The sequence below is a fragment of the Megascapheus bottae genome, chromosome 3 (genome assembly GCF_031878675.1).
Source record: "Megascapheus bottae isolate mThoBot1 chromosome 3, mThoBot2.hap1, whole genome shotgun sequence".
In the NCBI taxonomy this organism is placed as follows: Eukaryota; Metazoa; Chordata; class Mammalia; order Rodentia; family Geomyidae; genus Megascapheus; species Megascapheus bottae.
Window position 1 is genome coordinate 37,844,474 of NC_143511.1, and position 14,349 is coordinate 37,858,822.

The following is a 14,349-nucleotide window of genomic DNA, read 5'->3' on the forward strand; positions in this document are numbered from 1 at the left end:
GTACTATATATATTTAAAATAAAGAACTTTAAAAATCTGTGATTAAAGTAAAACAAAATGTGGAGGTTAAAAATACTCATCTTAAGAGGTAGCAATTCAAAATAATGACTTACTCCAAAGGTTCTGAACATACTGAAGTAGCTAGCCAAAAGTTTAATTTCTTCAGTCTCAATTTGTTATAATGGGGACTACTTCTTTTTCTTTTTTTATGTCAGTTGTGGGGCTTGAACTCTGGGCCGAGGCTTTGTCCCTGAACTCTTCAGCTCAAGGTTGGCACTCTACCACTTGAGCCACAGTGCCACTTCTGGCTTTTTGGCGGTTAATTGGAGATAAGAGTCTTACACACTTTGTGCCTGGTCTGGCTGTGAACTGTGATCCTCAGATCTCAGCCTGCTGAATAGCTAGGATTATAGGCATGAGCCAATAGCACCCAGCCTACATTTCATGTCTTATTCCTTAGTTTCTGTATTGCTTGAATGGAGAAAAAAAACCTTTTTCAGGGATATGTGAAAGATCCATATGGTTTTTGAAAATAATATGATTCTAATACTTCCACAAATAATTCTCTTGCAAATTAGCTTTCAGAATAAATCATACTATGAATGAGGAGAACATTACACTAGGATTTTTTTTGTTATTAACAAAAAACAATGTGGTAACTAAGATTGCTAAATTATTTTTTAATTCTTACTGGGTCTTTTCTATTTGTATAATTTATTTATTGTTATTATAAAAGTGATGTACAAAGGGGTTACAGTATTGAGTAATTTGTTTTTTAATAGTTGTCACCTCACTCTCTCTCCCTCCCTTCCCCCTGCCCCCTCTCTTTCTTTCTCTTGCCTGTACTAGGGTTTGAACTTAGTGCACAATGCTTGCTTCGCTGGCACTTTACTACCATTTGAATCATGCCTCCAGTGTTGACCTTTTCTGGTTATTTGGGAGAGAATCTTGTGTACTATTCTGCCCTGGCTGGTTCTAAGCTGTGATCTGTTAGATATTAGCCTTAGTAGTTAAGTTTATAGGTGAACCACTGGTACTTGACATTGTATCCACTAGTTGTGGAAACGCATGTGTTTAAATATAGTCTAGAACTTTCTACTATAATTATGTACGTAGGAAGAATTTATATATTAGACTTTTCAAATATTAACTTACAAAAAATAATAACTTAAGCCAGGTGCTGGTGGTTCACACTCGTAATTCTAGCTACTCAGGAGGCTGAGATCTGAGGATCACAGTTCAAAGTTAGCCTGGGCACTAAAATTTATGAGACTTCCAATTAACCACCAGAAAATCAGAAGTGGTGCTGTTGCTTTTAAGTGGTAGAGCATTAGCCTTGAGCAAAAGAACTCAGGGACAGCACTCAGGCTCAGAATTCACGCCCCATGATCAACAAAAAGAAAAAAAAATTAACTTTATTAGGAAAACTGTTCACTTGTCTTGCTTACAATAATACAAAATTAATATAGAAAAAGTTAATCAGCTTAAAATAATGTTATTTAGGAAGTGGTGCTGTTGCTAAAGGGATACGGTGATAGCCTTGAACTGAAATCCTCAGGGACAATACCCAGGCCAAGAGTTCCAGCCCCAGGACGGGGTGGGTGGGTGGGGGGAAATATTATTATTTTTTTTTCTCCATATATTTTTTGGATGTTATTATTTAATATAAATGCTTAAAGTCAGGCGAGGTGGCTCCCGCCTGTAATCCTAGCTATTCAGGAGGCTGAGATCTGAGGATCAAGGCTCAAAACCAGCCTGGGCATTGAGACTCTTATCTCCAGTAAACCACTGGAACTGGAAGTAGGGCTGTGGATCCAGGAGTAGGGTGGTAGCCTTGAGCTGAAGAGCTCAGAGACAACGCCCAGGCCCAGGGGTAGGGTGGTAGCCTTGAGCTGAAAAACTCAGGGGTAGCACCCAGGTCCAGATTTCAAACCCAGGCCCAGAGTTCAAGCCCTGACAACAACAACAAAAAAGATAAATGGTTAAATAACTAGTGCTCTAAATATTAAAATAATACTCAATAGGATTTCCTCACATGCCACATATCTATCTCATCAGAACACTAAAATAAGACTTTTTTCACTCTGTGGTCAAATATTCAAAATTTATTTTAAGGTGTTTAGTAGCTGACAAAAGTGCTAGATCAATAATAGCTGCTCTTAAGCTGATTCCTAATTGATTTTTCTTACTTGTAGTGTATTTTCTCTCAGAATCATATGTTTATTTGAATAAATAATAAAACAGCTAAACTATAAGGTATATATATATATGTGTATATATATACAGATATATATATATATATATATATATTTTTTTTTTTTTTGTCAGTCATGGAACTTGAACTCTGGGCCTGGGCGTTGTCCCTGAGCTCTTCAGCTCAAGGCTACCGACCTACCTCTTGAGTCACAGTACCACTTCCTAAGCTATATAATTTAATCCTTACAACAACCCTACCAACAAAAAATAAATAAACTTAAAGTTCCAAAATTAGTAGGTAAAGCCTCATTCACCATGCAGATGACACATGCCCCTCTAGATTCACTGAAAAGAGGTCTTTAGAGTGGGAAATTGAAAAACCTTCATTTTTAATAAAAACATCTGATTATTTTTATAATGTTAAAGGTCTGACAATCAGTGATATAACTCTTAGCAAAAGCAATAGACACTGTTAGTCCCTGTACAATGCACACACACATACAAACACACATGTGAGTGCATTTACAAATTTAATTCACCAATGTCCACAGTATATAACAAACAGTAGTGACATAATTATTTTTCTTAAATGGAGAGACATTAGATGTATTTATAAACATGAATTCCTTCTAAAATAAGGGTTTTTTTAGTTTTTAAAAAGTCAACAATTATACTGTCAGAATAAAAAGTAGGTGAGATTAAAATAGATGTCTTTTTTCATATATTAGTGCTTAAAAAATAAACTTTACAATTTAATGTCTTAATTGTTTTTAAAAATATTTTTTAGCCAGGTGTGGTGGCTCACATCTGTAATCCTAGCTACTCAGGAGGCTGAGATCTGAGGATGGAGATTCAAAGCTAGCCCAAGCACTAAAGAACATACTGAGTATAGAGGTTCAAAGCCAGCCCAGGCACTAAAGAACACAAGACTCTTATCTCCAACTAATCACTAGAAAACAGGAAGTGAGGATGTGGCTCAGGGGTAGGGTTCTGGGACAATGCCCAGGCCCAGAGGTAGGGTGGTAGCGATGAGCTAAAGAGCTCAGGGACAGTGCTCAGACCCAGAATTCAAGCCCATGCTCCACAAAATAAATAAATAAAAATAAAAAATAAAAATATTTTCTATCACTGCAAAGAAGGCTAGCTTTTTGGTAAACAGGCTAGGTTTTTCATAGGGATTTAAAATTTTGTAACAATAGCTTTCTTTTCAGCATTAAAAAGGATAAGACAGAAAATATTCTACTTTTATATTTCTTTCTTTTTTTTTAACCAGTCCTGGGCTTGAGCTCAGGGCCTGATCTCTGTCCTTGAACTTTCTCAAGGCCAAACCTCTACCACTTGAGCCTCAGCATTACTTCCAGCTTTTTTCTATGTATGCAGTACCAAGGAATCGAACCTGGATCTTTGTGCATGCACTCTTACCACTAGGCAAAATTCCCAGCCCCTACTTATATATTTCTATAAAGGATTTTCATGCTCAATACCAGAAATGACATTTAACTTTGATCGTGTATATATATATATAAACCTTAGATGGATGCTGGTAGATCATTTCTGTAATCCTAACTATTTAGGAGGCTAAGATCTGAGGATCAGGTTCAATGCCAGTCCCAGCTAGAATGTCTATAAGTGGGAAGTGGAGCTGCGGCTCAAGTGATAGAGTGCTAGCCTTGAGCAAAAGAACTCATGAACAGTGTGCCCAGACCTAGTTCAATTCAAGCCCCAGGACCTGCAAGAACAAACAAAAATCCAACAAAACTTGAGTAAACTGGATACTTGTGGCTCATACCTATAATCCTAGCTACTCAGAGGTTAAGATGTGAGGATTTAGTTTGAAGACAGCTTGGGTAGCCATGGGATTCTTATCTTCAAATAATCATCAGAGAGCCCAAATTAGAGGTATGGCTCAAATGGTGGTATGCCAGCCTTCATCATCAAAGACCAGGGAGAGCACAAGACCCTGTATTCAGGCCCCAATATTGGCACAAATATTTTTAATGGGTAAAATGAGCAATTTTATAAATTTTATAAAATTTTTGGCAAGAAAAAGCTTCAGTAAGTGGTATTCTTATGTATGAACACAGCTTTAAGTTTACACTTTGCAAAGTTCATTGGTGATTAGTATTATCTGTATTCTATTAATAATTTATTTGAAGTAAATGACATATTCCATTATGATGTAGTTTCCATTTTCCTTATGAGGAATAAAGTAGGTATAAGAGCATTTATTCTCAGGACAGTATCCCCACCTTAGACCTATGCAGATACACAATCCATCCATACCTTAAGAACCAGGAAAGGAACTTTATTTATTTTTTTGAGCAGCTCAATCTAGCAAAACATGTACTTTTGACCTTAAGTTTCTGTGAGTGGTAAGCAAATGGTCAATAACTGACCTGAATGATCACTTAAAACAGTGTTTTACAAACTTTTTTTGTCAATGTGCTGAGTCGAAAATACACTTTACAATTCCTGTCACTGTCTATCTGCACACAACTAAAACCAAAGTCTCATAAAACAATATAGGATTATACATATTCACATAACATATGTGACACATTACATTGATAATTTCCATTTTGTTTTGCTACCTTAAAAAAGAAATACGGGCTTTGCAATCCATTGAAATAATTTAATGTATTACTAATATCAACTGCAATTGTATAAAAACACTGTATGCAGTTTACTTTTGCATATACACTCTATCCACTAATATAGGAGCACAAAATACAGAAACAGACCAGATCTTAACTAAGATGTATTATTTCCAGACTATTACTTTGAAGAATTGAGGGAAAATTAGTCCTAAAAATAGCAACGGTGGTATGACATCAGTAGAAGCATAGTAATATAACATTACAGTATGTAGTCATGTTACAAACAATCAACAGTAGAAAGACAGGACCTAAGTAAACTGTAATATATTCTTAATTGACAATGCTATAACGAAAGTTATTATATAAACATTTTGTAGAAATGCTTGCAATTCATCTTAAAAACATCACTAGGATACTCTAAAATACTGATTAAAATGTATCTTTTTTTTTTACTTTATTTAAAAATACTTAATTTTTACCAATTTCTGCCATATGGGACTTTTTACTGAAAATAGATATATCCATGTAACTATATAATCAGACTATATGTTATAAACACTTTCACAGTTACTAAAGTCAGTGTCATTTGAATAAAATATATTTTATAAAGTAGAAAATAAAATACTTAACCAAAACAAGACTGCTTATTCACATTATTAGCTACAAACAAAAAAAACTTTTCACATGTCCCTATGTTAATACATAGTTATCTTTTTGAAGAAAAAAATAAAATAATGGGCAGTACATACATTTTTCTATTTATGGAGACCATTTAACTTTTACTTAATATTCTTTTATTATATATAAATATATTTCTATTATCCTATTATACTGCTTCTACAAAACTTAGTTCAGGTTAGCATATTTTTAAAAGCCAGGTTTTCTGACTAACAAGAGACAGAAACAGAGGTTAAAAAAAAATCATGAAATTCTGGCAGATTGGCTAAATTTGTGCTTTCAAGGGAAAAATAACATTGTCAGAAACATTTCATTTTAAGTATATGAGATAATTTCTTAAAGTTCAGCCAATCTCTTAAGCAATAAAGTAAATACAGAACCAGAAAAATTAAACTAAAAGAAAAGAGACAATGTTGAAAATTTACCTGAAATTCTGGTACAGCAGGTGCTTTTGTGAGAATTTTCCTCTTCTTTGTGATTGCTTTCTTAGATATGGATTTTTTTCCTTTCAGGATTAAAAAAGAAAAGCTTTATTAATGCCGTTTTCAGAACTTCATTAACAAAAGCCAAATTACACAGAGCCTTGAAAGTTAAAATATAACTAACAGATGGCAGCTAGTGAGTCAAATAAAATTGATGAATCAAAACAAGCCCCAGTAAGAGCAAACATTGAACTAAAACTACCTGTAACAGACAGGTTAACAAATGCTATCTTATTTATGTAAAAAGCAAACTATTACAAATTTTAAACTATGTTGTATACGTTTCAGAATTAACTACAATCAAGTCAGAGAAAAAGCCACATTACTGCTACTAAGTTAAAATCAACGTTCACAACTAATAATAAGATCACATGGGGAAAAAATCCTTACCTGTAATAATGACTTGTGCAGTCAGGAACTTGTAACAAAATTATAGCATCTACTCAACCTAATATGAAAATACTCTCAGTAATTTAGGAAACAAGGTTTTTCTATCCCTTCAGCTCTGCACACAGCTAATGGGCTGCTCTTGGCAATACTCAAAATTCAAAGTTTTAGAAGATAAACATCTCCCTTCAAAGTGCACCTAGTAGTTTGTGCACTGAGAAATCACGAAAATGAAATGTCATATTTTTAAAGAAATTCAATTTATAGCATATGTATGCAGCATTATCTACTTCTTAGTATTTGACTTCATAAAAACATAAAACTTCTATTTTACTAAGAAACATGCTAAAATTGTTTGTAATTAGCAAAAACTCTAATTTATTTCTCTTAATTATAAATGGACACTGACTTCCAGTTCGCAGACTATAGAAAGGTATAGAGAGTTAATTTAAATACCTCTATATTAATTGTGTTTTTCTTTTGGTCCTGAGGCTCAAAAGGCCTTGTATTTGTCAAGCCAGCATTCTACTACTGAGCTGTTCCCAGACCTTCTATATTAATTTTGACTCATTATCTGTAGACTAAAAGCAACTTAAAAGTTACAATTTTTTTCAAATAAGAAAATGAGTAAACACATAAAATAAATTCATTTTGCATAGTTTTAAGTAGATATGATCTCAAATGAAAAATGTCAGTATCTGATATTTTATTGAACTCAGCTGCCAATTTATGCTAACAATATGGCTGTGGTTATTTTCCATATTCTTTTTTAATCTTTTTTTTTTTGCCAGTCATGGCTTGAACTCATGACCTGAGCACTTTTCTTGGACTTTCTCAAGGCTAGAGCTCTACCATTTGAACCTCAGCACCACTTCCAGCTTTTTCTATGTATGTGGTACCGAGGAATTGAATCCCCTGTCTTCGTGCCTGCTAGGCAAGCGCTCTACTGCTAGGCCAAACTCCCAGCTCTTCCTTTTTAATCTTATCACAGAACTGCAATGTGTGTAATTTCTAACTTCTGGTTCAATAAAATGTGTAGAATATGACTAAAGTGTTACAGACGTTGAGATGACATAGTTTATGGGTAAGGTTCATATAGCCTTTAATACCCTGTTTTGTAAGTATCAACTTATTTCATAATAGTTAAAAGTTTTTTAAATGATCCAACATATTTTTCTCATAATTATATGCTTCTGTGTTGACACTGTACATATATAACAGTACTGCTACAGAAATAGTTCAGTGGGTGAGTTACTTAAGCAATGGTTAGGAAAAGTGACTATGGTATGCCTCTGAAAATAGCTAGCCCAGGAGACTCACAAACATATATCTTCTTTCTGTATACTATCAGTTTTTAAAGTTCAGTGGGAAAGATTTAGTGATTTGCTAAGTAAATCTGTGTTTCTGAAGGCTAAAAACTTTTTTCCCCCCTTGATCATGAGGTTTAAACTCTAGGCCTGAGTGCAGTTACTGAGCTCTTCAGTACAAGGCTAGTGCTCTACCACTTGAGTCACAGCACAACTTCCAGTTTTCTGGTGGTTAACTGGAGATAAGAGTCTCACTGACTTCAGTGACCTAGCTGGCTTTGAACCTTGATCCTCAGATCTGTCTCCTGAGTAGCTAGGATTACAGGCATGAGCCATAGAGCCTGGCCTATCTAACTTAAGTTTTTCTTAAAATGGAGTCTGACTAATTTGTACAGATTGGCCTGGAACTTGAAATCTTTATTCGTTAACCTCATTAATAGGTGGGATTACAGGTATATAGCATCATGCCAAGCATAATTTGCACTACTAAGTTTCAAGTACTCCTCTGCATCATAAGAAAGGTTGGCACCCACATAATTCTGAGATGGCAGAGGTAACATAGTAGTGAAAGTTGTTTCCATCAGCTGGTGGATCTAAGGGAATCTAGAAGTGTTATAGACAGTATATGTACAACCAGAGTCCCTCCAGAAGGGCCCTTAGCAAATCTGACATGTTATGGATAAATGAGTGCTGAAGAAAAAAAAACAAAGACCCACAATGTAGTTTATCCTTGACTTTTCTAGACCAACTTTATGGGTAACTTTTTGGTTTCCCCAAAGGACTGATACATTTTAACATTGTGAAAACATCAGTGCTTTAACTTTGAGTTGGCAGATGTAACCTGACCATCTACTGTTTGGTACCTTTCAATAAAATTATTGAAATACAAAAAAAAGTTTCACAAATGACCTAATAGTGATTGTAACAATATTAACATTCATTGAGAGCCTAATATGTGACACTTATAGTAAAGTGATTTTTAAAATAAATTATTAATCACTTAAATGTCAAAACAACATTCCAAGATAGGTAATGCCTTATTAACTTAATTAACCTGATTAACTTCTTCATGTGTTACACAGGAAGGACCACAGACAGGGATTCTACTTCAAAGTCCGAGTTCCTTCCAATTATGTAATTCAGCCTCACAAAAATCAGTTACCACTGACTGACTGACTCATTGATCGGTTCCTACAAAATGCCAGGTTCTATGAGTACTAGATTTTATGATATCTCAGTTTTAACTACAAAACAGATTAGGAACAAAGAAGTTAATGATTTGTAGCTAATATGTACTAATATACTTCAAACTAGAGCTTTTCATTTCAAAACTGATTTTTGTTGATATAATAATTCTTCAAAACTTGACAGGGATAAGATACACATTTTTGGCTGACTTCATAGAATTTCTTTTGATTAGAGTTAGAAGATTTATTTGCATGTTGACTATCATTTAATAATTTGTCTATAGCTTTAAGAGAAAACCATTTCAATCTAAATTTCTTTATATCCTTTGTTAAAAATAGTGCCTCCTTTTAAAAAGTAAATATCATTTTTAAGTGGATCACTGGATACTACAAAACTACAAGCTGCAATGTGATAATATGCTTGTTGCAAGACAAGATATATATTAGACAAGTCATATACCGCCCCCCAGTGGACTCTCATTCCCCAACCACTTATGCCGAACGTATTTAGGGCCTTTCACTCCTTCTCTAAGTCATCTGATTCTATAAAATAGAATATAATTGTCAAAATGTGCAGAAATCAAAGGTCAGTTTAAAACACGCACAGAATTTCAACAATAGTACTTATTTAAATCTTCCATCATACAGATTTGGGCAAAAAGTATTAACTTGTAGTCAGAAAAATGCCCAAAACTTTATTAATGAGCCGGGAGTTTGGTAGAGTGCTTGCCTAGCAAGTTACTGGTGAAAATCCAAGGACATTTTTATTACATACTTAATCTAGGAGGTGCTTGGGATATGAAATCACAGACTTGAAGCCCAAACTGAAGTCTGAATTTGGTGCTATGTTTATGTCTTAATATTTTCATTGTATAGAAGTTTCTGGAATCTTCTATTTCAATGTAAGCAATTTAATTTTAATGGAATAGTTGATTTTCCTTCTGTTCTCTTTGCCTATAAGTAAACTTCTTCTTGTTATTGGTTGTGGCACTTGACCTCAGGGTCTGGGTGCTGTCCTTGAACTTTTTTGCTAGCATTCTACCACTTTGAGCCCCAGCATTACTTCCAGATTTTAGGTAGCTAAATGGAAATAAGAGTCTCATGTCCTTTCCTGCCTGGGCTGGTTTTAAACTGAGGTCCTCAGATCTCAGTCTCCTGAGTAGCTAGGATTATAAGTGTGAGCCATCAGCACCCAACTAAGTAAATTTCTTATACCGGCAATTACTTACCTTTATTTCATCATATGGTACTTCTCAGCAACCAATTATTTTTCCCTTTAATTCAGGATATTCAATCTTCTATCAAATTTACCACAATCTCTTTCTCTTTGGTAATACTGGGGCTTGAACCTGGGGCACTGTACCACTATAGTCGGCCCTTTTTTAACTTCATTTTTTAGGCAAGGTCTCCTTTTTAACCTGGGGCCTGCATCAATCTGAAATCTTCCTACCTATTGCCTCGTGTGTGTTTGATATCAAAGAAATACCCACCACATTTAGCTTATTTGTTGAGATGTCTTGATACTTTAGGCTGGCTTTGAAGTGTTATACTCTCAACCTCAGCCTGTAAGAGCTGGAATTACAGGGATAAGCTACCCTATTACTCCTATTCTAACTGGATAATCTTTTAAAACAGAATTTCTCCTGTCAATGTGAAAGGAAGGCCACATATTCATGAAATGGATTTAAATTTTTCTGGTTATCATCTACATCCTCATTTAAACCCTATCAACTTGTTTTCATAGTTCTTGAACAGCCTCCTAAATATCTTCAGATCTTTTCTCTTAATCATGTCACTTGTTAAATGTATGACCTTGGACAAGTAAACAAATCTCTCTATAGCTTACATTTTTGTGTTTTAGAATGGTTAAATCATTTATTTTGTATAAATGTTTACAACAATGTATGGCACACAGAATCATTATGTATCAGTACTTTTTTTTGCAGGGGGTGGTAATGGTGGTGGTGCAGTACTGGGGCTTGAACTCAAAGTCTCAATCTGTCAATCAGCTTTTTTGCTCACACTGGTGGCTCTACTACTTAAGCCACATCTACACTTTCAGCATTTTGCCTAATTGAAGCTAAGAGCCTCTTGGATTTATTTGCCCACACTGTCTTTAAACTATCATTCTCAGATCCTAACCTTTTGAGTAGCTGCAATTATAGGTATGAGCCACCTGGGCTTGGCTTGAATATTAGTGGGGTTTTTTTTTGCCTGTCCTGGGGCTTGAACTCAGGGTCTGGGCACTGTCCTTGGACACTTCGTGCTCAAGGTTAGCACTCTGCCACTTGAGCCACAGTGCCACTTCCAGCTTTTGTGTATGCGGTTCTGGGGAATGGAACCCAGGGCTTCGTGCATACTAAGCAAGCATACTACCACCAGGCCACACTCCCAGCCCTATTAGTGCTTTCAAAGGGAAAAATAGAGGAGAGCGAAAAGAACATGAAGCACGGTCCATTCTTTTGCTCTTTCACAAATCTCAGAATCTCCACTTGGTTACTCTATAGGTTTTCTCCAAGAAGATGCACAATTAGGTTTTGCAGTGCTATCAACACAGAACTCTACAAAACTTTACACAAACATGGCATGGGAAAGAACTATTACAAATTAGCTTTCTCATTTTCTATAAAGTATCTCATTGCTTCTACAGATTTGATATAGCTTGTTTTTAACTCATTCATCTACATTGGTCTTCTGATTTAATTATGTAAAAGAACTGAATTTCCTCATACCTATAAACAGATTCCTGCCCCCTAAATGGCACACTCATCATCACTCAAATAGCTTAGGACACCTTAACTTTTACATTCTTTTTTTTTGGCCAGTCCTGGGTTTAAACTCAGGGCCTGGCCACTGTCCTTGCATACTTTTTGCTCAAAGCTAGCACTCTGCCACTTGAGCCTCAGCAGCACTTCTGCCTTTTTCTGTGTATGTGGTACTGAGAAATCAAATAAAGGGTTTTGTGCATGCTAGGCAAGCACTCTACCACTAAACCAAACTCCCAGCCCCATTAACTTTTCTTTATTATGCTGACTTTTCCAGTAACACCTTGCTTAAGTGAAATTCCATGATTTCCATGTTATTAACCATTTTACATATCTAACCCTCAATATTCTTAAAAATCCTTCATGTAAGAATTGAGCATGGGGGCCGGGAGTTCAGCCTAGGGGCAGTGTGCTTGCCCAGCATGCACAAAGACCTAGATTCTTCGGTATCACATACATAGAAAAAGCCAGAAGTGGTACTGTGGCTCAAGTGGTAGACTGCTAGCTTTGAGCTGAAGAGGTCAGGGACAGCACCCAGGCCCAGAGTTCAAGCCCCATGACCGACCAAATAAAGAAAGAAAGAAAGGGAAGAAAGGAAGAAAGAAAGGAAGAAAGAAAGAGAATACAGCATGATGCTGGGTGCCAGCATCACATAACCCTAACTACTCAGGAAAATAAGATCTGAAGATGGAAGTTCAAAGCTGGCCCAGACAAGAAAGTATCTCACAGTAAAAGTGGGGCTGTGGCTCCAGTAGTGGAACAATAGCTATGAGCATGAAAGCTCAGTGACAGTGCCCAGGCCCTGAGTTCAAGCCCCAGGACTAGCAAGTGCACATGCACACACATGTGCACACATGCACATACCTTTATTGACCTTTTATTGTACTATCTTATACTTAATAACTGTTAAATTGAGAAGCAAAGAGAGTCAGACCATGTATACCTTATGTACTTTCATCAGTTTACAGATGAAATAGTGAAATTATTTGGTTCAAAATAGAAACTATTTAAGAAGGGAAAACTCCTTTAAAACATGTTGGTTGAAAAACAAAACAAACATTTTAATAACTACAAATGTATCTTACACCGTTTTTGTCTGTTTTTCAGATTTTATAACTGGTCATCCTAATTTTTAAAATTTCTCATTGACTACAAACTCGACTTCCTCTACACAATCTACAACATGCTAGTGAAAAAAGAAAAACATCAAATGTCCATTGAGGAAGTTAGTTCAATGAACCACAAAAAAAACAAACAGCAGAATTAAATGCAGCTATTTAAAATGATTCTGCAAAGACCTATTAGTTGCACTTATTCCTGATATATATTTATATATAATATTTATATGTTTATACATTTATAAAATTCATATCTTATATATTTTTATATGCTAATAAAGTAGACTAGAAAATGGTAAGCGTATTATAACTCTATTAAAAATAATGTGTTCTGGCGGGAGTTTGGCCTAGTGGTAGAGTGCTTGACTATCATGCACAAAGACCCGGGTTTGATTCCTTGGTACCACATACAAAGAAAAAAGCCAGAAATGGTGCTGAGACACAAGTGGTAGGGCTCTGGCCATGAGAAAGCCCAAGGGCAGTGCTCAGGCCCTGAGCTCAAGCCCAGGACTGGCAAAAAAAAAAAAAAATAATAATAATGTGTTCTGAAAAGGATATAAAGGGTACATATTAAGTGGCTAATCTTAGTTACTAAGTGAATCAACCATAGTGTATGTGCTCATTTATTTACTCAATAGATTTCTAAACATACCAGTGCCAAGTATTAGGGATAAAAAGCTAAGAATAAGCTTCAGTCTTCAATAATGCTATAGGCTAGAAAGGAGAAATAAAAAATGACCGACAAATGTCATAAAGAAGTACTTGGTGCTTCAGGTAGGCACAACAGGGAAAAATATTGTCCAGTCAGAAAGGTAATGGAAGGTTTCATTAACCAAGTGATAAAAGAATGCGCATGATGTATGGAAGAGATTTTTTATGCCAGTCCTGGGGCTTGAATTCAGGGTTTGGGCACTGTCCCTGAACTTTTTTGCTCAAGGCTAGTATTCTACCATTTCAGCAACGGTTTCACTTCCACTTATTTTTGTTTTTGTGCTAATTGGGGAATAAGAGTCTCACAGACTTTCATGTGTGTACTAGTTTTGAACCATGATCTTTAGATCTCAGCCTTCTTGAGACGTTAAGACTATAGGCATGAGCCACCAGAGCTTGGTAAGGGTTGTTGTTGTTTTTTAATCTGTCTCTATGCACTAGAAAGAAAATTTATTTCTTTTAGCATAATAAAAATCTCAAAAAAAGGCTGGGAATGTGGCTTAGTGGTAGAGTGCTTGCCTAGCATGCATAAAGCCCTGATTCAATTCCTGAGGATCTCATAAAAACAGAAAGAGAAAGCCAGGCTCACGCCTGTAATCCTAGCTACATAGAAGGCTGAGATCTGAAGATCAAGGTTCAAAGCCAGCCCGGGCACAAAAGGACCTGAGACTCTTATCTCTAATTAACTTCTAGAAAACGGGAAGTGGGGCTTGGCTCAAGGGTAGGGGGGTAGCCTTGAGCTGAAGAGCTCAGGGACAGTGCCCACACCCAGGATTAAGGTGGTAGTGTTGGGCTGAAGAGCTCAGGGACAACACCCAGGCCAAGTTCAAAGATCATAACCCACAAAACAAACAAACAAACAAACAAACAAAAACAGAGAGAGAAAAAAAAGGTGGAAGTGGCATTGTGGCCAAAAAAGAA

The 14,349-nt window shown here is 35.8% G+C and overlaps 1 protein-coding gene across 2 annotated transcripts in view; it reads right to left on the bottom strand.

Moving 5' to 3' along the window:
• The window catches only part of Brd10 (bromodomain containing 10), an 86,429-nt gene that overhangs the window by 34,937 nt on the left and 37,143 nt on the right, over positions 1–14,349 (bottom strand). For both annotated transcript variants that reach the window (XM_090329949.1, XM_090329948.1), the window contains exon 4: positions 5,897–5,976. In XM_090329949.1, coding sequence (XP_090186075.1) covers positions 5,897–5,976 — 80 coding nt within the window. The remainder of the gene's footprint in view (positions 1–5,896; positions 5,977–14,349) is intronic.